The sequence below is a fragment of the Pan paniscus genome, chromosome 11 (assembly GCF_029289425.2).
Source record: "Pan paniscus chromosome 11, NHGRI_mPanPan1-v2.0_pri, whole genome shotgun sequence".
Taxonomy (NCBI): domain Eukaryota; kingdom Metazoa; phylum Chordata; class Mammalia; order Primates; family Hominidae; genus Pan; species Pan paniscus.
In genome coordinates, this window is record NC_073260.2 from 26,834,945 (window position 1) to 26,862,440 (window position 27,496).

Genomic DNA, 27,496 nt, shown 5'->3' on the forward strand with positions numbered 1-27,496 from the left:
TCAATGGTTCCTTCCCCTCAAAAAGAGACATAACATTGCAGGTGTGACCTAACAAGCCTGAGGACAGCCCTGCTGTGCTAGAAGGGAGTGAATTCAAACAGGCTTCACACGTGGAGGAGATGCAACATTAGGTGAATCTACTAAGACACAAAAAGGCAAAAAGGAGACCAGATGACAAGTGCGGATAAATAACTAGATGAAGCTCCTCAAAACTAAAAGTGAATTCCAGTTCCAAGTCACAGAAAAGAAATTAAGCATTCTGTGCTACAGCCAAGGTGAAAGAAGAGTAGAACAAGAGAATAAATATTGTACTATATTAATCACAATAAGAAGCACTTTCGTCTCGGCCAAAATATATTCTTAAATCAACTTTAGAATGTAGCTGCATTTGCAGGCTTAGCAGCATGAAACCCACATGACTGTAATTAATGTAATAAATCATGCTGTGGACTTTTCTACAGAATCTGACAGTACTCATTGATACATTGCTTATTAGAGACTGCAGAAATTTCTCCCCCACTTTTTTATTATATGCCAGAGACACTGAATCAAGAGAACCTTCTTCTGATATGTCTGAAATATCTGCTGCTGGTATAATACATAAAATACATAGTGAGCTGCTGCCATCAGACTTTGATATACAAGACATCATATACAATTTCCAAAAAGAATCTTGTTTTTTAACTCTCACTTTCCTTGAGTTAAGGCAGTTGTAGAAGACACATGGATTCATTATAGATGTGACATTTACATTTTCCACAGCTTCAGCCATGAAGCCACAGCTTTGCACATATGGCTCTCCTTTTCAGCTCATTCTTTAATGACTCCATTAGTATATAGCACAGAATATTCTAAACAGGCATTATCTCAACAACCTACACATGTTGTTCCATTGTTTTCAATATCTGACTCTTCAGAAAAAAGTTTTTATTGAACATTAAATCATTTTCAAAGCTAAAAATGAGTCCTTTCACAGTTCAGAAGAAATTCAACTATGACTGCATTTCACTTCAGTGAGTTTACAAACCCTTAAATCTGCTGTATATAAGCATCTTCTAATTTAGGAATAAACTTTAGTTTAAAAAACAGTTTAAAGGGTCACTATACACATAAGGAAAAGGTTACATGATGCATTTTCCCCTAATAAAAATAAATTCATTAGTTTTATCATAAAAGCAATATATGGTTAATATAAAATTTTCCCCACAAAATACAAAAAGTATGAAGAAAGTAAAAACTGTTGGTAAATCTATCATCCAAAGATAGCCATTGGAAGTACTGTGATGCATAGCTTTCCAATGCAAAATTTTAATTTAAAATATTACTTTCCTTTTTTTTGCTCTAGTCTTACTCTGTCACCAAGGGTAGAGTGCAGTGACTCAGTCACTGTAATCTCGAACTCCTGGGCTCAAGCGATCCTCCTGTCTCAGTCTTCCCAATAGCTGGAACTACAGGCACACGCTACTGCACCCAGCGAATTCTTGAATTTTTTGTACAGATGGGGTCTTGTTATGTTATCCAGGCTGGGCTGGTCTCAAACTCCTGGCATCAAGCGATCCTCCCACCCAGGCCTCCCAAAGTAAAAGTGCTAGGATTACAGGTGTGAGCCACCATGCTTGGCCTAAAAATAGTACTCTTTAATTACCAAGAGTCTAGTCCATTCTGTCTTAATTATACACTTCAGTTTTCTTGTGTGTCTTGTTTTTTCTCAGGATATACTGCTTTGTGACATGTTCCAAGAGAAAAACTACTATTAACATAGTAATGCCTGGATATTTCTGATGCATTCCTTTTGATCATATAAAATTACAGATTTTAAGACTTGAATAAGGGTTTGGCATTGGATTTATTTTCCATAGGTGACACAGAAATTCCTTATTTAGCTACTGAGAATTCCCTATGCTCACTCTTGCCCTCATTCAAAATGTTCTCCACACAGCAGCCTGAGTGTATGAGCTTTCTGGATTCCCAGTTTGTCCATGTCACTCCCCTGCTTAAATTCCTTCCCTGAATTCCTATTGTCCTTAAGTGAAACTTCAATCTTCAGTATCTTGATCCACAAGGCTCTGGTCACCTCACCAGTCGCATCTGAAAACAAGCTCACATGGTTTCCTCCATGCCAACGACAGTGGCCTCAATGCAAGTTTTCAAATATGCTTTCCTTTCAGTATCTTAAGGCATCTTCTCTCTCAAAGCATTTGCACGAGCTGGCCCCTCATCAGGAATACACTCCTGGCCTCCATTTCCAAACCTCTCATCCTTCATTCTCAGGTCAAATGTCACTTCCTTAAAAAAAAATCTTCCATTATCCTCTCCTTATGCCAACAAATTCTCTGCTTTTTCCTACCACAGCATGTCTAACAATTTATAATTATCTATTTCTATGACTACTTGATTAATGTCTATAACGTAAGTAAGCTCTATGAGGAGCCCAGACTAGAATGCAAAGAACCTTTTTTTCCCCACTGTTTCATCCATGGTTCAAGAAATGAATAGCAGGCACTCATTAGTTAATATTTGTTAAATAAGTGAATTAACTTGGTTATCAGAAAAGAAACACTAAAACTATATAAGAAAAATATAAAGCCAAAAGAAAACAAAGAAAATGAAAGTGATCTCCTTTTTCATTTCTAGAAACTTTACTATTTGCATATTTGCTTCAACATTCAACAAAAACATATTCAGCATCTCAACATGGTAGGCATTGTTTTAAGCATGTCTGTACGTGTCTCCCTCAACTGTTAAACACTCTGATTTCCATCTAACAAAGCAGTTAGAGACTAGAACAAGAAAAAGAAGAGCAGGAGGAGAAGTTTTGGCAAGGAAGTTTTTGGAGGAATAAAGCAAACTCAGGGAAAGTTGGCCCATGTCCTGGAACAGCCAAGAGGGAGGATGCTGAGACATGTAAGAGAAGCATCACCATGGCAAGGGGGCCTACTGGTTAAGAGCATAAATTTGGGAATCAAACCACCTGGATCAAAATTCCAGCTTTCCGAGCTTCTTACTCTGTGACCTCCAGTAACTCTAATCTTTCTGTGACTTAGTTTCTTTATCTGTGAAATGGAGTTAATTATAGTCCTATCTTCAGAGAGTTGTGAGAACTGAGTTAACATAAATAATTAGTGAGATAATAAGCACACTAGAAGTGTGGGCTATTATTATTGCTATTTTGCATGTAGTAATCAAAGAGAGCCAACAGCATATGACTCTGCAGACTGAAGAGGAGTCTGGGAAGTTAAATAAGATCACCTTTGTTAACAGTTCATCAGTATGACAGTCAGAACTGAGTATTTGAGAGGTGTTTTTCACGAGTTTGCTGAAATTTTATGGCTGCAATGACTGAGAACAAACTCTAACAAAACATTAGAGGTAACATCTGATGAATTTAAGAGATGAAATACTGTTACTATACCACAACAGAAATAGTTATTACAAACATTTGATTAGAAACCATTCCTTCCTTTAAATTTACACTCAATTTACATAACTACATTTATTGCATATATTAATCAGTAAGGATCAAAATATGAAGGCATCTTTTACTAAAAATGCATAGTACAAATCAAAAACAAAAAGGTATTATTAATCAATTTGAAACAAAAGATGTATGGCACATAAAGCAAAAGGAAAACAGATAACACATAAAAATGGAAATGCACAAAGCTATAATAAATTACCTGCTTCTCTTCTGAGTTAGGCTATTAATATTCATTAAATTCCACCCAAGAAGTAATAACCTAATGGATAGGAGGATGCTGATTTCTAAGTGGGTCAGTGGACAATAGCAAAACATATTTTTGAGAAGTTCATTATAAAATAAAAATTATGTTGTTCCATGACACTATAAAGAAAAAAAATTAGGTATTTTCCTATATGGATTAGCATTCTATACTCATTTATAAGTATAGGCAAAACAGGAAAATAAAGCTTTTCTTTCAATTATGAGATGGTTGCCTTCCATAACACAGAATAATAATTTAGTAGCATTAATTCTAACAGTATACAAAGTGTTAAAAAGCTAGTGACCTGTAACATAAATCTTAATATATCCTAGAGACTAAAAATATTCTGTAAAATATAATTTTAGGTACTATTTTTTAAAAAGATATATTTATATTCTTTGAATCAAACTCTAAAGTCAGATTCATAGAAACAGTACACTCTAGAATAAGACGTATTATTTTCCCTGCTAAATGAAGGGTGAAAAATTAAGTAATAATTGAGTTATTTAAAAAAAATTTTCAACTATAATCGGTCATTTCACTTGTTGTCCTAGAGGTCCCAGCTTTTTTTACTGTATATTCCATATGTAAAAATGTTTTCGGCTGGGTGCGGTGGCTCATGCCCATAATCCCAGCACTTTGGGAGGCGGAGGCAGGCGGATCACCTGAGGTCAAGAGTTCGAGACCAGCCTGACCAACATGGAGAAACCCCGTCTTTACTAAAAATGCAAAATTAGCTGGGCATGGTGACACATGCCTGTAATCCCAGCTACTCGGGAGGCTGAGGCGGGAGAATCACTTGAACCCAGGAGGCGGACATTGCAGTGAGCCGAGATCGCACCATTGCACTCCAGCCTGGGCAAGAAGAGTGAAACTCCGTCTCAAAAAAAAAAAAAAAAAAAAATGCTTTCAAACAACAGCCCCAGAATATGTATATTTATTTACACTATGTATAAGTGCTACTGCCAATCAATATATTAAAGGTTAGTAAAGCTTAATTTTTTTTTTTTTTTTTTTTTTTTAGATGGAGTCTCACTCTGTCGCCCAGGTTGGATGCCAGTGGCATGATGTCAGCTCACTGCAACCTCTGCCTCCTGGGTTCAAGTGATTCTCCTGCCTCAGTTCCGCCTACCCCCACCCCACCCCAGTAGCTGGGGTTACAGGTATGTACCACCACACTCGGCTAATTTTTGTGTTTTTGGTAGAGATGGGGTTTCACCACGTTGGCCAGGCTGGTCTCGAACTCCTGACCTTAGGTGATCCACCCACCTTGGCCTCCCAAAGTGCTGGGATTACAGGTGTGAGCCACTGCACCCGGCCAGCTTTTCTTAGATTAAATAAAAATCAGGAAATCTAATGTTTTCTGCTGGCACCGCAATGGATCACTGTGTGACTATCTTGGAGAGCATTGAGCCTTATCACTCAGTGCTATCACTCAGTGCTATAGCTTCGTCACTTCATTATGGATTATCTTGTATCTAATTGTTTTTCTATTATTATCACAGTTATGTGTCCTTTTATATGGAAATTAATAAAATTCTGTTTCTATCAATCACTTTGAGATATGAAGGAGGTCAGAAACAGGTTTATTTATGTATCACAGGTAAAGTGAAAGTATTAATATTTATTGATCACTGCTAACTTAAGTGAAAATATATGGATGTCCCTATGTTTTAAAACTCATATTAAATATGGCAGAAACACATAAAAAGATGCTCAAGATTGTTAGAGAAATGCAAATTAAAACCACAATGAGGTACCACTTCACACCACTAAGATGCCTATAATCAAAAGTCAGATAGCAACACATGTTGGCAGGGATGTGGAGAAACTGGACCCACATACATTACTGGTGGGAATGTAAAATGTCACAGCCACTTAGGAAAACAATTTGATTGGTAATTCATCAAAAAGTTAAAATGGTTAGCATACGACCTATCAAATTCACTCCTAGGTATATCCCCAAGATAACTGAAAAACCTATCCACCCAAAAGCCTGTATATGACTATTCGTAGCAAAGCATTATTCATAATAGCCAAAATGTGAAAAAACCCAAATACCCATCACTTCCTGAATGGATAAACAAAGTGTGATATATCTGTGTATGAGGGATATTATTCAGCTGTAAGAAGAAATGAAGTACTGATGGATACTATAACACAGATATATCTTGAAACATTATGCTAAGAAACCACATTGTACACCTATTGTACAATTGCACTTACATAAAATGTCTAGAATAGGCAAATCCATAGACTAGTGGGTCCCAGGGGCTGAGGAGGGAGTAAGAGAGGCAATGGGGTAATGAAATGTTCAGGAATTACACAGTGCTGATGGTAGCACAACAATATACTTGAAACCACTGAATTGTATACTTCATTTTAATTGTGCAGTTTAAAGGATGTATTTTATGGTATGGATTATATCTCTGTAAATTGGAAAACATTTGGCAGAAATTGTGCTGTCCAGCAAAATCTGTCTTCCCACCTTCCAGAACTTTCCAACTATACTACATTTAAAAGTCTCCCTTGGCCGGGCTCACTGGTTCACATCTGTAATCCCAGCACTTTGGGAAGCTGAGGTGGAAGGACTGTTGGAAGCCAGCAGTTTGAGACCAGCTAGGGCAATGTAGTGAGACCCTGTCTCTACAAAAAACAATAAAAATAGCCAGATGCGGTAGTGCATGCCTGTAGTCCTAGTTGCTTAGGAGGCTGAGGTGGGAGGATTGCTTGAGCCCAGGAGCTCGAGGCTGTAGTGAACTATGATCATGCCACTGGACTCCAGCCTGGGTGACAGAGCAAGACTCTGCTGTCTAAAAAACAAAACAAAACAAAACAAAACAAAACAGACAAGTCTCCCTTGCAGTTGGTGCTTGAGGAGGGTATTCTGCCACAAGAATTATCTGAAGCCCTTAGTTTCTGCCCATCTCTGGATCTTGACAACTTGTTTTACTTACTAACTCTACAAATACAGGCTGGGCTCAGTGGGTCAAACCTGTACTCAGCACTTTCAGAGGCCAAGGTGGGAGGACTGCTTGAAGCCAGGAGTTCAAGACCAGCCTGGGCGATAGAGGAAGACCCTGTCTCAAAAAACAAAACAAAACAAAACAAAAACAAAAAAACAAATATAGTCCCACTGCACCCCTCCATCCCTGGTCAGACATAAACTCTTTATCCACCCCAATTATAGAACAATTCTTTCAAATTTTGTTAGTTTTTAGACCAGTAATCTAAGCCCCCCTAAAAGGTGGGCATGTGGTCCAGCTGCTGTTAAATCTGCCATCACCTTGTATAAGACAATTTTCAGCTTTCATTGACCCCCTCCGTGGCCTTTTAGTTTGTGGCCGGGAACTGGTTATGGGCCAAGCTGTATGAATTTCACATTCAAGGGGGTTACTGATGTATATTCAGAACCTGCAGTTTAGTTCCACCACGTGGCAGAGCTGGAACCCTGACAATAACATTGAGTGGTGCAAAAAAGGGATGTGTGAGCCCCTTTGCTTTCTGTCATGTAAAAAGATTTTATTTTTAATTTAAATTTAATTTTAAAAGGCAATACACATCATTACAAAAATTAAAACCAAAAAAAAAAGCATATAGAATAAAAAGTATCCCACCTCAAAACTCTCTCAATTCCTACTCTTCAGGAGTAACTACCATAAACTATTTAGTGTTATCCTTGTCAACCTTTTTCTATGTGTACTAAAACAAACAGCTTTTTTTCTTTCATAAAAATGGGCTATTATATATATAGTTTTGACAGTTTTAGCACAACAGTAGCAAAATGGACACAAGTCCATTCAGTACATATAGACATACCTCATTCCTTCTACCACATGGTATTCCGTTGTCCCATTACCTGAAAACCACCTGTTCCATTTCAGAGTGTGGCTGCTACTCAGATCCAATTACTTGTCGCCAAAAGGGAATTTTCTAGGTTTTAGCACTATCTTACCCAGGCTACCTCTCTTCTATTAAGGTGTTATCTTACTGTCTTATTTTTAAATCCTGAACCAGGATGACAAATAAAAACTACAACTCCCATCCTGCACTGCTACTAAAGTACTTCCAACTTATGGTAGCAGCAGCTAATAGTTATCAATCACTGACTACGTATCAGGCACTTCTCTCTAAGTGCTTTACTTTGATAAACTTGTTCCTTACAATGACCCATTAAAACATACTATGACTTTCCTTGTTTTATAGATGATGAAACTGAGGACCAGAAAGCTTAAGTAATTTGCCCAAAGTGACATGGGTAGAAGTGTTGAAACCAAGCAGTCTTACCTAAATTCTATGCTTAACTGCTATACTGCTTCTTTCTTTGAGACAGGGTCTCCCTCTGGTGCCCAGGCTGGAGTGCAGTGGTGTGATCTGGGCTCACTGCAGTTTCAACCTCCTGGGCCCAGGCAATCTCCCTGTTAGATATGAGTTCTAAATTTCTTTTCAAAGAATTAATATGTCAGTATGTTCAATTCTTTGTCTTCTACTTTTTAACTTAACTTCCTCGTAAAGCAACCTTTTTCGATTACCTACTCCACCCTCATTCCGATCACCTGCTCCACCCTAACTCATTCCAATTACCTGCTACCTGCTCTGCCCTGACTCCCACCAAACCACTCACCCTGTCACTCTCTTTAAATTAGCCAATCAGAATTAGTTTAGCCTGTGCGGTCTAACCCTAGCCAATAGAGGAACGACACAGCAGCAAGGGCCACATGCGTCAGGGATAAGAACCCCTTTCCCTCCCTTGTCCAAGCGTGAGCTCACCATTGCTCCATCTGTAAGGGGGCACCCTTCTATAGAAGTCACTTGCATTGCTGAGAATTAAAAAGAAAATTTTATATTCGAGTGCTATTCCTTTTGTGGCACCGTAACTTTATATATAACATTCCCACCTCAGCCTCCAAAGTTGCTGGGACCACAGGCACACACTACCACACATTGTAAATTTTCTTTTCTTTTTTTTGTGGAGACAAGTTCTGTGTTGCCTGGAGTGGTCTCAAACTCCTGGGCTCAAGCAATCCTCCAATCTCAGAATCCCAAAGTGCTGGGATTACAGGCATGAGCCACCACATCTGGCCTCGTGCTGCTTTTTAAGAATAATATGTAGTCTAACATGACAGTTACATTCCTAAAAAAAAAATCCACTTATCAAATATTGAATTAAAAATAAATACTTCTATAAAAAATAAGAGGGAATGAAGTTATGGTTTTAAATATATAGTAGCAAAATTATTTTTTCCTATATGAATTCCAATACTAAAAGTAGTTTTTATTGCTTTAAGTATATAGCCATAAAAGCTAAACCAGCCAGGTGTGGTGGCTCACGCCTGTAATCCCAGCACTGTGGGAGGCCGAGACGGGCGGATCATGAGGTCAGGAGATCGAGACCATCCTGGCTAATACGGTGAAACTCCGTCTCTACTAAAAATACAAAAAAATTAGCCGGGCGTGGTGGTGGGCACCTGTAGTCCCAGCTACTCAGGAGGCTGAGGCAGGAGAATGGCATGAACCCGGGAGGCAGAGCTTGCAGTGAGCCGAGGTGGCACCACAGCACTCCAGCCTGGGCAACAGAGCGAGACTCTGTCTCGAAAAAATAAAATAAAAAAGCTAAACCATCACCAAGTAAATCCAGCATTTCAATGCATTTAAGTTTTGCTCATGAATTACAGCCCTTCTTTTCCTTATCACCACCAGGAGTAACAGAGCAGAGTTCTTAGATATTCCTGTCACCTTCAAAATTATAATGCACAAAGCCCAAAGGCTCCTAGAGAAGCTGGATGTCAGGGTGACAGTAAGGTGAATTATAATTAATGGTAATCTGCATTAGACATATCAACTTCCTTAATCAATCACATTATACACAATTATGAAATTTTGCTGTAAGAGAAAATGCCTGAACTTTATTCACTAGGACCAACTACATGTTTCAAAATTCAATGTTTCATCATTACGTTGGCCCCTACCTCCACCCTCAGTAACTACTGCCCGAAATGTTCTGAGGTCTGCCATGGTTAGCAAGAGGTTAAAGAATGGTGTCTGGGCCCGGCGCTGTGGCTCATGCCTGTAATCCTAGCACTTTGGGAGCCCAAGCGGGTGGATCACCTGAGGTCAGGAGTTTGAGACCAGTCTGGCGAACACACTGAAACCCTGTCTCTACTAAAAATACAAAAATTAGCTGGGTGTCATGGCAGGTGCCTGTAATCCCAGCTACTCAGGAGGCTGAGGCAGGAGAATCACTTGAACCCGGGAGGGGGAGGTTGCAGTGAGCGGAGATTGCGCCATTGCACTCCAGACTGGGCGACAAGAGTGACATTCCGTCTGAAAAAAAAAAAAAAAGAAGGGTGTCTGGAGCTTGATGGGTCAGGAGTTGTCACCTAATGAGGATTCTAACAAAGCTTTGGAGGAGACTTGATGGCATGTGTTAAAAATTAAGACACAGCAATGAAACTGTAGCCTTGAACTGTTCTCAAATCTTAAAGTGAATAAAATCATTCAGGGACCTCATTAAAATGCAGATTTTGATTCAGTAGGTCTCCTAGGGCCTGAAATTCTGCATTTTAAGCAAGCCCCCAGGTGATGCCAATGGTCAGGGGACCACACATGGCAGTATGAGGGACCACATCACACTATGCAGGGGCTGCATCCAAGGTGGAAGCCAGTCATCTGTTGGAATCATGGAAAGGCTCCGGGCTCAGGGACAACTGGTAAGAGAGGGTGGCAGTAACAAGTGGATCTGAATCCAGGAGACTAATGAAAAACTTATAATGGCTATACCAGCCAGGACATCCCTACTCCCCACTATCCTACCCCAGCCCCTTTCCAGAAAAAAGTCAGAAGGAACTTTGCTAAGGAAATGGTACCTATCACACGGGAGAGTCAAGACCTCTATCATGGGTACTGGTATCTGAGCCCTGTCACTGGAGGCCTGCTGACCAAGTGCCAGCTCTCTACCTGCTCTGGAAAGGCAGCCCTGCCAATCAACTTGTTCCGTCCTACTTTTCACAACATATCCCATCCTACTTTCAGGCCTAGTAGGACATAAACCTATTTACACAACTGCAGCAGGAACCCACACCAGATTTCTGTCCTGCATTCTCTTTTTTTGAGACAGAGTTTCACTCTTGTTGCTCAGGCTGGAGCAATCTCGGCTCACCACAACCTCCACCTCCCGGGTTCAAGTGATTCTCCTGCCTCAGCCTCCCGAGTAGCTGGGATTACAGGCACATGCCACCATGCCCAGCTAATTTTGTACTCTAGAGATGGGGTTTCTCCATGTTGGTCAGGCTGGTCTTGAACTCCTGACCTCAGGTGATCCACCAGCCTCAGCCTCCCAAAGTGCTGGGATTACAGGCGTAAGCCACTGCGCCCAGCCTGTCCTGCATTCTTAAATATGAACAAACAAGTAGACAAGGCATCAGAAGAAAACTGGGAGAATCAGAAAAATGAGGGAAAAGGAACAGAAAAACCAAAGGAAAAGATCACTCAATAACAGAAGATCACTTTTTAAAAATTTCTAATTAAAATTCTCAAAAAGATGTGGGAGTTTTTGTAGCTATAACCCTTGCAAAAGGAACAAGTATTGCGGATCTCTTTCAATCATATTAGAGAGCTGGGCACGGTGGCTCATGCCTGTAAACCTAGCGCTCTGGGAGGCTGAGGTGGGAGAACTGCTTGAACCTAAGAGTTTAAAACCAGCCTGGGCAACATAGTGAGATCTCATCTGTATTTTTTTTTTTTTTTTTTAGTCATATTAGAGGAAAGAAATTTTCAGCAATTTAAGGACTCCAAAAGCTACTTCCTACCAATCCATTCTTGGGAAATTATTGATGGATTCCACCAAAACAAGGGGAAAAAAGGAAGAAACATGAAGTTAGGGGAACAGTGGATCAACACAGGGAAAACCTCAGGGTTGGGGGATCAACTTAGGTTTAGGGTAAATCAATTAGTCCAAACTGTAGCAGGAAACCAGCTTGGGAATCTCATGGGCACCAAACAAATATGGTGAAGGCACACTGCTCTCTTGTCAAGAAAGGCTACCAAAAGCTTTAGGAAAACACACACACACAAAGTAACAAAACAAAAATGTATTTCACTGATTCTAAGATACACTTCTGCACATTTTAATAATTGTGAGATTTGTCTCTAAATTCCTGGGGATTATAGTTTAATCGGTAGCATGCTTTTTTCTTTCTTTGCAGAACATAAAATAATACTGCTTACAGTCAGTGACATTTCAGATGCAATGAAATACAGTACTAATAATAATGCTGGGACGGGCTTATTGAAGACTTACTCTACCAGAAATTGTTCTAAGCCCTTTACATGGATTAAGTCATTTATCCACCCAACAACCCTTAGAAACATTCTTCTCTGACTGCACCAGAGCTTGTGAAACTCATCGGGATGAAAAGAAATGCAATCTTAGCATATGAATAGCTAGGAACAATATTTACACTGTGAAAGTGACATAAAAGGTGTTACTGGTTCTGAATATTTAGAATCAACCTATGGATAAAGCAGAAAAGGGTTAGTTATTAAGAGTAAAAATATTGACAAACTTGTGACAATAAGAAGATTGTAAGAAGCAGGAGCAGGGAGGAGAGAACAGTGGAATGAATAGGGACACTGATATCCCTAATATCCTCATCCTTAGGTGGAGAAAATATATTTATTTCCTCTCTCATTATTTTAACTTCTTCTACTGCTTAATTGTGTATTTTAATAACCCAACAATCAAATTGGAAAGTTAACAAAAATGAGTTAAATCCTCATCTTTCACAGCAAAGAGTCTATGGATATTTTATTAAGTTGATAAATCAAGAAACAGAGGTATATGCATTTGTTCAGATTTTTGGAAGAATTGAAAACAAGTTTCCTTTGAAGAGCTGGCACTGGGGTGAAAACTAAGGTGAGACATTGTTACTATTCAGGAATATTACTGTTTTATTGATTGCCATATATATGTATTACCATGACAAAAATAAAGAAAATTGAAAAAGGCAATAAAAATGCTTTCTTTGGGTCTAAGAAAGCAATCCTATCCATTTTAAGGCAGTATAAAAAAGCAGACTGATAGGTGTATCATAATGGTCAATAAGCCAACTAAGGTGCATCAATCATTATATCAGATTTACTTGATTATAAATCTGATCACTGTTCTTACCTAAAGCAAGCATAAAATAGCCTTGAAGGCATAAAGCATGTTTTTTTCATTTTTGCCATGCTCTAAAAATACTTCTGGGCCAGGCGCAGTAGCTCATGCCTGTAATCCCAGCACTTTGGGGGGCCAAAGCGGGTGGATCACTTGAGGTCAGGTGTTTGAGACCAGCCTGGCCAACATGGTGAAACCCCGTCTCTACTTAAAATACAAAAATTAGCCAGGCATTGTGGCGCATGCCTGTAATCCCAGCTACTTAGGAGGCTGAGGTATGAGAATTGCTTGAACCTGGGAGGCGGGGGTTGCAGTGAGTCAAGATCGCGCCACTGCACTCCAGTCTGGGAGACAGAGTGAGACTGTCTCAAAAACAGAATATTAATAAAATAAAAATACTTCTGGTTCTAATACACTTTTTTGGGGACACAAGCCATTAGTTACATAAATATGATCTATATTGAAAGAGAAGCTATTGCTGGACCTAAAATGAAGCGGATCACCTGCATTCTGCTCACTCCTGCTGAGACCCAAGATGGTCAGGCAGCTCTACCTGTGGGGAGAAGGGGGCTGCTGCTTTGCTAATGAAAATAGACACGGCAATAACATTTGAATTAATGGGATGCTGGAGCTAAGGCCTCAGTGCCCTGACACTGACTTGTTTGACCTGAGGTTGTACATTATTTCCTCTTTTCAGACCTCAAGGAATGGATACCAAGCTAGAAAGGTCAACACCTCTTCAGTTCTGAAGTGGTTCCTGGCATCCTCGCAGTCTTAGTCAAATCCAATTCACTGAAAGGAAATTATATTCTGAGGTTTACAGCTATTTGCTAGATTGCTGCATTTGGGTATATTTCGCATATTTGGAAGTCTTAATCATACACAGGCAAACTTTAAATACATCTAAATAATATAGTTTTTATTTCATTGGTATAATATGAAAATGCCCTTGAAGAAATAAAAAGCCAATTGGGAAGATTTTTTTTGGTGAAATACTAATACAAATCATACTAAAATAGGATTTGCAAGCATTTTAAAAAGCTATTGAAACATAATTTCTCAGAAAATTATGCATTTGTACAACACAGAGCAATCTGCCTTTCTACTTTTGCCTTTCAGATACTAGTAAACAATGATATGTTTAGTTCTTAAAGAAGGTCACTAGTCCACAAAAATAAGCAATATTACAATTTCAATACAGCTAGGCTTGTTATTTTTAGCTGAGTAGAAAGTGTTTCGAATAAATTATGACATGGAATGGGTTAGCCTCTACACTTTTAATTTCCACCTAAGAAAGACTTGCCTCTCATTTATCACCGTGGCTTAATTGTTCATTTAACCACTGTTATTCATATATCACCCTTGATAAATGTCTTATCTAAAGGCAACCAATTTAGTCTTACAAAATCATTCACAATTTGATTAACAGCATCTTGGTTCTGGAAATATTTAAAAGTTTTGTTTTGTTTTTAAACTAGGGGTGTTTGAGATGTCTTTCTTTCATTAGAATGTAGGCAGCATGAGAACAGGAACCATGTTTTTTCTCTGTTGCTGTATCCAAAGTACCTAATCTGAACTTGGCACTTTGTAGGCTTCCAATGGGTATTTGTTGGATGAATGGATGATCATTACATGCTTCAAAACTCTTCAAACTGCTTTATCCTACATATAGAGGACTTAACAATATGACTTCACTGCAGATCTCTGTGCCCTGAAGACCTTTCAGTATTACTTAAAATAGTGTTGTGCCTTTGGACAGGGAATATGTGTGTGACAACAAAGACTCTAAGAGGCCAAACACTCAGGTCACCAAGTTCTGTATTTTAACTCCTGAAACACCTGCCTGTCTCCTCCTCTCCAATGCCTTCACTGTTATCTCATGTGAGCATTACTGCCATCTCCCACCTGGATTACTGTCACCCTATAAAACAGCCCTCCTGTCCCAGCCTCTACTTCCCCAATACTATCAGCGTGATCTTCTAAGATAATGAACTGTGTCCCCCTGAGCCCCGTGGAGGACACTGTGACATCATATGCACAGCCTTTCACAGGTGGCTTTCCAGCCCATCTTTCCAGCAGCAACTCTCCTGGCTCCATTGAGATATATTCTCAAGCTACAGTCAACTCCTTGCTTCTCTAACATCTTTGCTCACGTTATTCCTTCTACCTGAAATATACTTCCATGTGTTCCCTGAGGCTGAGTCAACCACTCTTCATAAATCTTCAGCTATATTTTATACACCTCCTTATACACTTGAAGTTGAAGTTGTTGGTTTGTCTGCTTCTTTTATAAACAATGATATCCTTGAGGCAGGAAATTTAATATTCTTCTTTTTATCTCCACCAGTCTAGCACAGTGCTTGTCACACAGTTGATCCTAAAAACAGGTCTGATAAACTGAAGTGCAAGTGACTTGTGCAGATACTTAATAGAAAAAAGACTAAGAGACATGTCTCCCTGATCCTCAGTCAATCCTTCTGTTAAACTCTAGGTCCTTTTTGATTCTCATTTTAAAAATAAATGACCTCTTTAGGATATAACCTAGCAGTCTCAACTTTGGATAAGTGATGGGCATGATGTGACATAAAAGGAGAGGAAGGGGAGGCAGTCGGCAGTTTAGACTACTCCTGTACCAATGCAGGCAAAGGCAGGGCGGGGAGCACGGTGCATGCTGGTCGCCAACTCTGTCCCTCTCGGTTCACAAGGAGGGGGCTAGGTTCCCTCTCACCCGTCATAACTTCAACCAAACCATCTACCTTCTTTGTGTGTCATTTCCATCAGTAAAATAAAGGAAAAAACCTCTCACTTTGTGGAACTCAGGCAATGTTGATCCTGGAATAAAAGTACTGCATAGATAACAGACATTTTATTTTTGTGTTTTATATTTATTCCAACAGAAGAACTTTAAAAAAACTTTCCCATGACAGCATCCCATCACAATCATAAGGAGAAAACCCATAGTGTTAAAATTTGTGAGGATAATTCTCAAATTCCTTGTCCATAAACAAATATACTAGAAGACAGTAGTAGTAACGTTTGCTTTCTAACAAAAATACTCCACATTCAGTAACAGCAATAATGTCACAATGCCTTCGTAAATATTCCACAATCAATTTTATTTATGCTTCATGATCTATTTTTAAAAGTAATCACATTTTTAAACATCCAAAAAAGTATACGGAATACCAGCTAGAGTATGTTTACCATGAACCAGAGGGCTTTGTATAGCTCAACTTAATCTATATATATATCAACCCTATAGGATTGCTTTATTATCATCTTTATCTTACAGATGAGAAAACTAAGGCACAGAAAGGTTAAGTAACTTGCCACAGTCACCCAGAAAAGAAGGGGGCAGGGCTGGGATATGAATCCAGGCTGTTGTGTGTAAAGTTCAACCCTGAAGCATTGTGCTAAGGTTGCCTCCTGTTAACATAAACTCATGTTCCCATCACTCAGATTTTTTTTTTAAGAGACTGGGTCTTGCTGTTGCTCAGGCTGGCGTGCAGTGGCACAATCATAGCTCACTGCAGCCTTAAACTCCCAGGCTCAAGTGATCCTCCCACCTCAGCCTTCCAGAGTGCTGAGTGCCCACCACTCAGATTTAATAAATGTTCACATTTTGCTATATATATTACATACGTATTTTAAAAAATTATAGATACAGTTTAAGCTTCCCATGTACCTGTTTCCATTACCCCCTCCTTGAAGAAAACCACTATTGTGTATCTGGGGTGTCTCCTTCCAGTCCATGTTTAATTAAGTGTGTGTGTCTGTGTAACACACACTACATCGTAATGTTCATGTGCTTTAAACAGGTATGGTATTATTCTAATATATAATAATATTCTGCAACTTTGTCTTCCAAGATTTATACACAATAAATGTACATCTGGCTGATTCATCTATTTCACTGAAAAATATATCACAATATATTTATCTATTTCCCTATTGATAGACACTAAGGTTAACTGATTTTTTTCTCCGGTTATCAAGAAGTTGCACTGTAGACCCCTGTACATATCTCCTTTTATATACTATGAGAAAGTCTAAGACAGGCATTTAAAAATTGAATTCCAAGGTTGTATGATACACACACTTTAAACTTTAATAGATATTGTAAATTGCTCTCCAAAGTAGTTGTACCAATTTATATTTCCACCAGCATGTCCCCATTTTCTCATACCTTCAATAACACTTGGGATACTTAAAATTAATACTTTTTGCCTTTCTAATGGGAGTAAGATAGTATCTTGTTGTTTTAATTTGCATCTCTGTGCTCCCCCAAGTCTGATGTGGATGCATTTGACTGGCAAAGCCTAAGGTCACAGGACTGCCCTTGCTGAAATGTAAACCTGGAAAGCAAGTTTCTGGCTTCTCCTATGGGGAGGTACAGATGCACAAAGGAGGGAATTCTCTCACATAGATAGGAAGAGTGCTCAACATTACTGGGTGGCCAGATGAAATGACAATGTAGGCTGTAACCTCAATTTCCTAGATCACTGCTTCTCAAGCTCTAATGCGCATACAAAATCACCTGGAGATCTTTTTAAATGCAGATTCTGATTTTGTGGAGCCTGAGATTCTGCATTTCTGTTTTCTTTTCGGAGAGATTCATTCAATAAACATGTAACAAGCCCCTGTCAATGCCAGAGAATTGTATGTGCTGCTTCAGTGACAGCCATGTCCATGTCACTGAATCCTTCCCTCCGCCCTTCATAGGAAGCATGGGAACTCATTCCACAGAACTAGTGGGTACTGAACAGAAGCTGTCATCTTTGGTTATGGATTCGGTTTTTTTGTCTGTTTTTTTTTTTTTTCAGGGCTATTGCTGTTTCTCCTCCCTTTAGTTGAAATAAGAGCTGTTCTTTGGATTATGCCACTCTATCTGATCCTCTAAAGGATTAGAGGGCTGAGTTGTCACTTGCCTAATATAGTCCTTTGTCCTCTAGATCCGTGTGGATGGCGAGTAAGACCTGAAAGTGTCCTGAGACATAGCTTAGGTCTTCAGAGATGTCTATGTTTCCCTGAGCTGCTGAATCATCGAGCAAGTGAGAACAAGTCACTCTTACGGCCATTCATATTCCACTCTCTCTGCTTTCTCTTGGTCCCTTGGCCTAACAACTGTTTCTTTAAAAATTTTTTTAATTTTTAATTTTTGTGGGTACATAGTAGGTGTATATATTTATGGGTTACATGAGATATTTTGATACAGGCATGCAAATGTGTAATAATCACATCATGGAGAATGGGGTATTCAGCCCCTCAAGCATTTATCCTTTGTTACAGACAATCCAATTATACTTCTCTAGTCATTTAAAAATGTACAATTAAGTTATTATTGACTACAGTCACCCGTTGTGCTATCCCAACTCTTTACTACTCAAGTAAATGAGCAAAAAATGTGACAGTGTGACTGTCACGCCTTTCCTTTCCTAAGCCTGATACTGTCTGTAGACTTGAAACCAGTGCCTATGCCTTCCCAGTGCTGAAGCGGTGAAGCTTCCCTAATGAGGTAATAGGGCTGCTCAACTGCAGTGAGTTTGCATTCATGGGTATGTGGCTCTGACAGTGGGGAAAGGTGGCAACAAGAGGTGGGCTGAATGCATCCCCCAGGACTAGCAGGTCAGGGAAGAGTTGAGTCTGGTCTGATCTCAGACGTGACCAAGAAAACCAAGGCTTCCAGTGAGTCCCTTCACCTCACCTTGGTGGTGTTCTTGGGTGGCTGCACATCCTCTGAGATCTCAGCTCTCCAGTTCCTAACAGGATTGTGACAGGTTAAATGGGATAACTAGTGTTGAAAGGTATCAGGCCTGTGAGCAGGGTTCAATGTTCCTTCCCTTCTTCCCCTTTAGTGTATGACTTCCTATATCTGGGAAAGAATGCCCCCAAAGATCAGTTCCAAGGTTCACTTCCTGGATGAGTGAGGGAAATAAGGCTCTAGACTTTCCTATTAATCTCCGCTCCTGCACCCAGATCTGGCCCTGGGCACTGAGGGCTTGGGGGAGGCTGGGCAGACACAGCGTTTTTGGTCTTTCCTCGCGGCCTCCTGAAACTCTGCATTTCTAATGTGCTCCCAGGTAATGCTGGTGGTGATACTGGTCCACGGACCATATTTTAGTAGACAAATGGGTGTAACTACATGAAACCAGAATCTACTTCACTTCTCACAGAGTATTGAGCACAATCTAATGATGATGATGATGATGAAAATAAAAATATTAATAAAGGCGGCTATTATCCATTTATTGAATGTTTATCATGTGTCAGGTACTCTCTTTAGTGCTTTACCTATATTTTTGCATTTGGTCCTCACAATAACCCTGACAGGCAGACATTGTCATTACTTTACAAATGAGGGAACTGAGTTTCAGAGAAGTGAAATGACGTAGCTAAGGTCACAAGGCCAGCAGGAGGCAGAGTAAGGAATCAACTCAAATACATCTGATTCTATTCATCTCTAAGAGATCTGAGAAAAAATAAAAATAAATAAACACATCAGACTCTAAGCTCCGGGTGGCCAGGCTCCACTCTCTCAGCCCAGAGCTGCCTGCCATATCAATCTTCAGATGTGTACCCGGTTTGTGATAAGGAAGAAAATGATGGCAAAAATAAAAAGCTGAATTTTTACTTTGTCTCTCTTATTTTTCAAAAATTATGACTCAGCTCTTCCTTCAGGAAACTACAGGAAAAGGTTAAGAAATGGCTAAGAAAATAAATTTTAGTCTTGTTTCTTTCTTTGTGTTTTTTTTTTTTTTGAGATGGAGTCTCGCTCTGGAGCCCAGGCTGGAGTGCAGTGGCACAATCTTGGCTCACTGTAACCTCTGCCTCCGGGGTTCAGGCAATTCTCCTGCCTCAGCCTGCCGAATAGCTGGGACTACAGGCGCCTGCCACCACGCTGGGCTAATTTTTGTATTTCCAGAAGAGATGGGGTTTCACCATGTTGGCCAGGCTGGTCTTGAACTCCTGACCTCAGGTGATCCATTCGCCTTGGCCTCCCAAAGTGTTGGGATTACAGGCATGAGCCACTGTGCCCAGTTAGTCTTGTTTCTTCTTGTAAAAAGAGGCATATATTTCTCATGGAATGAAGAAATATATAAAATATGTGTCTATGTATATATATATATACATATATATGTACGTATACACAAGCACACATATTTATACATATTTCCACACTTAGAACACTTTTCCAATATACACTGCCTTTAAATAAAACACATAACAACTCTTATCTGCCCACATAAAAAAAACTAAATGCTCAAAAGAAAACAAAACAAACCTCCCATAAACAGTAGTAGGAATCTCTGGTTTACTGCCCCTCTCAAGAATCATACCTAGAATGTTCTTGGAAGAATACTTCCACCCCACGCTCACACTCAGCTATGTAGTTTGTGTAGGCTTGGTCTCAATACCATTTCCAGGGTGGGGGCCTGATCCCCCTATGCGTGGTTTAGGGGTGACTGGGAATGCTGTGACACAGGTTCTGTCTACTGCTAGACAAGAAACCAGCAGCACAACCATCTTGGGTCCACGCAGGGGTCAAGTATAACAGGTGAATCTAATAGGGAGGAAGGCAAGGTGGCAAATGGCAAGAGGGAAACTTGATGCTGTCTGAGCCTGAGTGAAAGCTGGTTTGAAAATCTGTCCTTGGACTATAAGGCAGTCAATTCTCTCCTTTAACTTATTTCAACTCAGATTTTTTGCTTCTGACAAGAGAAACCATTATCTATTATGTCAACACAGACCAAATAACTGGCAGTAATATATACCTTAATCAATTTTTAAAAGCTCACTGAACTCAATTTTACATGAGTAATTTTTCAAAAAGCATATTAAATGACTTAGACTACATTTCTCTTTCTGAATGCATTTTTTTGTATAAAATACAATCACCATAAATTTATACAAATAAATACTCAAACAGTAAAAATCAGAAGAAAAAATAAAGAGATCAATAAAAACAGAACTGAAAACAAGAAAGAGACCCAATAATAAACAAAAATGTGGTATCTGAATCAATTCAGCGGAGAATGAGAATTATTCAACAAATGAAGCTGAGACATCTGACTACCTGCAAAAATAGTAACATGAGGTTCTACCCCAAAAGGTATTCTAACTGTAAAGTCAAATGTCAAAAAAAGAAAGGGAGAGGAGAGGAGAGAGAAAGAAAACCATAAAAGAATAAGAGGGAAATACAGAGAAATATTTATGTGATCCCAATGTATGGAAAGGACTTCCTAAGCAAAATACCAAAGACAGAAAAGATTGATTGACTGATAGATGTTGAAAGAATTGCCTTCATAAAAATTAAGAAAATTCACACCTTAAAAAAGGTCATCAACAAAATTAAAAGCTAATGGTAAAGTGGGAAATGTATTTCCAATATACGTGACAGACTATGAGCTACTTGGGAAATGTATTTCCAATATACATGAGAGATTATGAGTTACTATTTCTAACATATGCAGAACCCATATGAATCTATTAGAAAAAGATAAATATTTTTTTTAAAAGAAAAAATATATACACATACAAATCTGATAGGCAAAAATGGATTGCTTATACCACAGAACTTCTGGGAAAAAAGCTGATTAATAAAAGGGATCCTTGCACAAAATCATAAAAGAAGCTATGTGTATGTAAGTATATTGAAGAAATATAATATACACATAAAACCCTAACTCATGATGTGATAGAGATTTAAATGTCATTATGACAAATGCCCCAAATTTACATAAAACCTCAAAAATTAATGGAATCCAAGCTACTAGTAGGTAGTCAATAATTCTTCTAATAATAGATGCCCTCTTTACTCATTGTTTGCTAAGATTTGGATTGAGCAGTATGGCAGGATTGACATGAAAATTAATGATTTTATCTATACCTTGATTAACATTTTATAATTTTATGAGTTCAGCTCTGAACAGAAGTAGGGATGATTTTCCACTATGGGAATCAAATTTAAATGGCAACAGTAAAACCAAACAAAATGGAACAATTTCTCTTTGTTTCTGGCTGACTCAATAGTCATTTGTCAAATTATTTATTTTAAAAATATTATCTAAAGATACGCAGTATTTCTGCAATGATCTGATAAAGACTCACTACAGAGCATCCATTTTAAAAGAACCTGACTTAGCTTTCAGAACCTGTCTTCTTTGCTTAGTCCCAAGTACGCTTTACATATTAACTGTGTAAGGTCCATCCGTAACCAAGTCATTCACATACATCTGGGTGTGCTAGATTCTAAATTTTTTAAAATCTATGTTTAGAAAGATTATCTACTATAAATAAACATGCAAACACAAACACATAACTAAAACTTTAGAACACAGAATCTAGTTAGGTACTAAAGTAAAAAGTAAATTTTATGTTAACTTTATACAGTTCACTCAAAAGAAAAATATGAGTCTGATTTTTATTTGTCCCACTGCTGTTTCCAGTTCAAACAGTATTTCTCTAAAGCTAATGACATCTTAGCAATATGATACCCTTCCCGAGAACAATGGTTCAAAATATGAGGACCATCCTTGGAAAATCGTCATGACCAGTCTTCATACTGTTTTTCTTAAAGGTTTACCTCCAAGCCAAACTAATCCTCCTCTGAGAGTAAAGCCAAATCACAATTTATGACAGTATATATTCTGTGCTCTCTTTGGCCATGCCAGCTTTTCATAGCTAATATAAGAAGTGCAATTTCCATGAGGGAAGAAAAAAACCTAAGAGAATGTAATATACACAATAATAAATGGATTCGTTTTTTTTTTTCAAATAGGCTGAATTTCTTTCCCAAAATAATGAGACAGTAATATATTCATATATGGTTTAGCAAAGCGCCTCAGTGCCTCATTTACTAACCACAAGGCAGATGCAGAAAAGTCTTGCATCTTGCTTTGCAGGGATTAGTGAAAAGGTATGCAACACAACTAATACTCTCACCAAACTGGGTACACTGGACCACTTTGCAAAATACATTTCTGAATTCTACCCTATTTAAATGAAAAAAAAAAAGGGGGGGCAGGAGAGTTCAAATAAACAAATAAACTAGAACTAGGTTCATAACCATTTAAGTGAAAAGGTGCTACTTATATCCTACATATATCAAGAGTCAGATTTCCTAGAACAAAGACTTTCACCAGCCTAATAAAGATAACATTTTGTCTCATGATGAGATTAGTCAAGGACCACATTGTTATTCAATAATCAAAGTATAATTCATTAAAATATTTTTTAAAAGAAAGAAAGAAAAAGACAATCCATGGGATGGGAGAAAATACTTGCCAATTATATACCTGATAAGGATCTCATATTCAGCACACATAAAGAACTCCAAAAACTCACCAATAAGAAGGCAATTTTAAAATGGCCAAAAGATTTGAGTAGATATTTCTCAAAAGAAAATATACAAATGGCTAACAAGCACATGAAAAAAATCTCAGTACCATTAGTCATTAGGGTAATGCAAATCAAAACCCCAATAAGATACTACTTCACACACCCAATAGGATATTTATTTTTTTTTAAACATGAAAAATAACAAGTGTTGGTGACAATGTGGAGCAGTAAGAACCTTTATAGATTACTAGTGAGGCTCTACAATGATGGAGCTGCTTGGGAAAACAGTTTGACAGCTCCTCAAAAAGCTAAATACAAAGTTACCACAGGACCCAGCAATTCCACTCCTAGGTAGTTACCCAAGCAAGATAAACATACACACCCACACAAAAACCTGTTCACAAATGTTCACAGCAGCAGTATTCATAATAGCCAAAATATAAACACAACCCCAATGTCCATCAACTGATGAAAGGAAAAATAAAATATGGTATAGTCATACAACAAAATATTATTTGGCAATAAAAAGGAAAGAAACGCTACAACATGGATTAACCTTGAAAACATAATGCTAAGTGTAAGAGGGTGGTCACAAAAGACCACATAATATATGATTCCATGTATATGAAACATATAGAATAGGAAAATCCATAGACAGAAAGCAGATTAGTAGTTGCCAGGAACTAAGAGGAGGGAAAAAGTGACTGTTAATGGGTATGGGATTTCTTTTTGGGGTGATGAAAATATTCTGAAATTAGATAATAGCGATAGTTGTACAACTCTATGAATACACCAAAACCCACTGAATTGTACACTTTAAAAGAGTGAATTTTATATGTGAACTGTATCTCAATAAAACTATTATTTAAAAAAAGATAAAAGTGAATAAACTGAAAAGCATAATCTTCAATCAGGATATAAATATTTTCAGTGAATATCTTCTTAATAACACCATGACTATGTCTTCAAAAAAATCATAAATGAAAGGTCTTCTTTGGGAATCTTAAAGTTGATACTAAAATTGGAAAAAAGAAGTTTGTAAAGCAACTTAATCCAAGGAAGTTTCAGGATGAAGGCACAGGGGCCTCAGGTTTCTAGGAAGCTTTTCCCAAAATACACGACGTTTTTGAGAAGGGCTGAAATAAACTAAAACATGCCACAGATTTCTGCACATTTGTTCATCCTTGTCCACGTTTCTATTCTAGCCTACTAGAACTGAGTCATGAAGCCAAAGCATGAGATCCAACCCCTTTATATACTAATGGCCCAGATTAAATAAACATTGAATGTCAGAATTAAAGAACATTAGAATGTTAGAATTACAGGTGCAGGGGCCTCATACAATTATTTCATTCTCCTCTCAATCCATTCCCATTGGCTCACAGATTCCAGAAATGCAAATTTCCATATTCTTTTAAATTTTAAGAGAAAAGATCAAATACCTCTTTTAGAAATGCATATTGCTTTTTAAAATACTTATTAACTACCAGAGCAACTAAAATGAATAGCAATGTCAAGTTGGCTCAGTCAAATAAATAATACGAAAAGCATTAGGTCTATTGTCATGATATGCCTTACCCAACATTATTTTGGCTTCAAACAGCAACTAAACAACTTGCTACTGATAGAGAAGCTTATTTTTAAAACTTTCAAAAATAACTTTACTACATAAAAATTCAGCTGACAGGTATCAACCTTAAATCTAACGCTGCAATATCAACAGAACAATCTTACAGCTGTCCTCTCAGCCCTAAGGTACGTCAACTAGATATGGCCATAATTCTTATGAATTTCCTTTATAGTATCACCTGGATGTAACACAGTCATTGTTTCTATCTTTCTATGACTAACAAAGGACTGAATTCTAGCAAACTGAGTGAATGGTTTTAGAAGTGCTGACGGCGCAGAATTCTGGCGTGCGTGGATGAGGGACTCACTGTCGCCTCATGTGCCATACCTGGTATGCACTGTGCTGTGGCCTCAGTGGTTATGGCTGGAGCGGCTGGGGGCTGCTGCTGACTGGAGCTCACTTCTGGCTCTGTGTTAACTGAGGGAGAAAGGGCTACCTCACAGGAGGAGACCTGGCTGGGCAGATGGGACAGGAACTCTTCAGAGGCAACTTGCTCATCCTGTCCAGGCAGCTGCAGGGCAGACAAGGGGATACTGATCTGTTTGTTAGGATGGGATGTGCTCACAGGCATTTGCATGGCCACCTGTTGGTTGGTGCCATGTGTACCAGGGGGTCCTCTGTTTGGTGAAGCCAGAGATACCCTAGCAGTCTTCTGGACAATTGGTCTGGAGATCACAGAGGGGGATGCAGACATACCGTGTGGGTCTAGCTCCGTGCTGATGGCAGATGTGACATGGGGAATCAGTTTAGCAGACCCTACACAGGAGGGACCAGCGTGAGTCTGAGGCTTGGGTTTTGCCATCTGTGTCAAGGACAGGGCTGGTCCATCTACTCCTCCTGTCAGTTCTGCATTTGCCACAATGTAATAATCTTCGGGGATTTCTTGTTTGATTTTCTTGATGATGACATCATTGCTGCATTCGTCAACCATCTGCGTCTGGGAGCTTGAATGGAGGGAAGATGGGACTACCCCAGGTCTTTTGCGAGCAATGCTTTGAGGCCTTTGGGTTTGGGGTTCAAAGTCACTATCCTCATCTGTAACAGAAGACTCACAAACCATGTCAAACAGGGTGTTCTCATCTTCATATTCTTCAACAGTTTCATCCAGTTCAGAGGGCTCACTACAGTAGGAGAAGTCACAAGAGTCTCTGGTCCGGTTACAGTCTAGCTTTGCTTTCACTGGTCTCCCAGGGTACCTTTCAACAGGGCTAGTCTGTGTCTCAGAGGGCACCCCGATAATACTGGGACTATCAGAGTTAAAACTTCTGTTATCCTGGAAACAGACCCTCTCTTGGGACCCAGCTCTGCAAGTAGCTGTTAGTGGCCAGTGATAAGCATGGCCAGCACTACAGCCCCACATTGCTGTCAGGTTCCCATGGGAACCTTCAGAAAGCAAGTGTTTCAGGTTTGGAATGAGGCTGCAAATAGTCCCATGGCTATGGGCCCAGCTGACCAATTTGGACAGATTCTCAGATGAGGTATGAAGACAATCCTCCATGTTACAGGATCAGCAGTGTCACTCCTAAAGGGAAATAATCAAAAGAAGAAGCCATTATTACCCAAGATTATCCTATAGCTCAATTACTTCAGTTTGTTCCAAATATGATCATTTGGCATAAAAAAAAAACGCACTTCAAAACTGAATCTAGTTAAGGTTGCTGTAGATGAGCAGGGACTGGAAGAGAATACCAGGAAAAGTAAAAACAGCTGATGACTGATGGTTGTGGGATTTGGAGAAAAATTTTGTTACTTTTCTTTATTGTTATAATAATTCCTGCCTAAGGGGGGAAAGAAAGGAGAGAAAGAAAAAGAGAAACAAGCAATAAAGAAATGAGCTTTTCCATGGTACATTTTACTTCCAAAGTCACTGACAGAGAGGTTCAGATGGTCCCTCAATAATAAAATTGTGTCTATTACTTGCATTAACCAAGAGGATGCAGCTCCAATGACACCCTTTGTCGTCAGAAACTTTACTACTAGAGGCAGAGCCAACAAAGGAGGTTTAGATCCATCTTAGGACGGAGGTCAGAGAAAGCAAGCCAGTCCTCTACTGGGCACCAGAAGACAACGCAACTGGGAGTCCAAGGAGAGGATGAGGGGCTCGATTTGAGAAGTGGGAAAGAAAAGCAGAGAAGGGAGAACAGACTGGGAGGAGACCTGCTGGAGGGGAAGGCTGTAGACCAAAGAAGCAAGGATGGGGAAGCGGGAGGCCCTGCTCTAACCACTCTTAGGACCAGGCTTCCTGTCTCCTGGCTGTCTGCAATTCCTGAAATATTGTCTGTCATCCCACCATTAGAGCTTACAAAGTACGTCTGGTGTTTTCTACCATCTGAGGGTCTCATAAAGCCAAGCATAACCAACGATCAAATAGAAGCAAATCATTCCTTATTAGGCAGGAGACAAAAAGAAGCCCTTGTTAGGAGTCCCTGAGGAGTGAGGACAACATGATGGGTAGGAAAGTGAAAGGGGACATGTGGAGTCTGCAAGGGGCTGGAAAGGTTAGTAAGGCTCTGCCACGAGGGGGGTCCTGGGAGCACTGGTCAGGGAGGCACAGGAATCTTTATGTGTGATTTTGTCAGCCCTGGCTATCTGCAGCTGTGGGTGACAAGAGGTGCCCCACTGGTGCTCTGCAGTCAGGCACCATGGTCT

At 39.1% G+C, this 27,496-nt stretch overlaps 1 protein-coding gene across 5 annotated transcripts in view; it reads right to left on the reverse strand.

Moving 5' to 3' along the window:
* KIAA1958 (KIAA1958 ortholog) overlaps positions 1-27,496 on the reverse strand; it is a 209,893-nt gene that overhangs the window by 99,691 nt on the left and 82,706 nt on the right. For all 5 annotated transcript variants that reach the window (XM_063594261.1, XM_034928855.4, XM_055117243.2 and 2 more), the window contains exon 2: positions 25,175-26,369. In XM_063594261.1, the coding sequence (XP_063450331.1) occupies positions 25,175-26,345 (1,171 nt within the window). In that variant the 5' untranslated portion in view covers positions 26,346-26,369. The remainder of the gene's footprint in view (positions 1-25,174; positions 26,370-27,496) is intronic.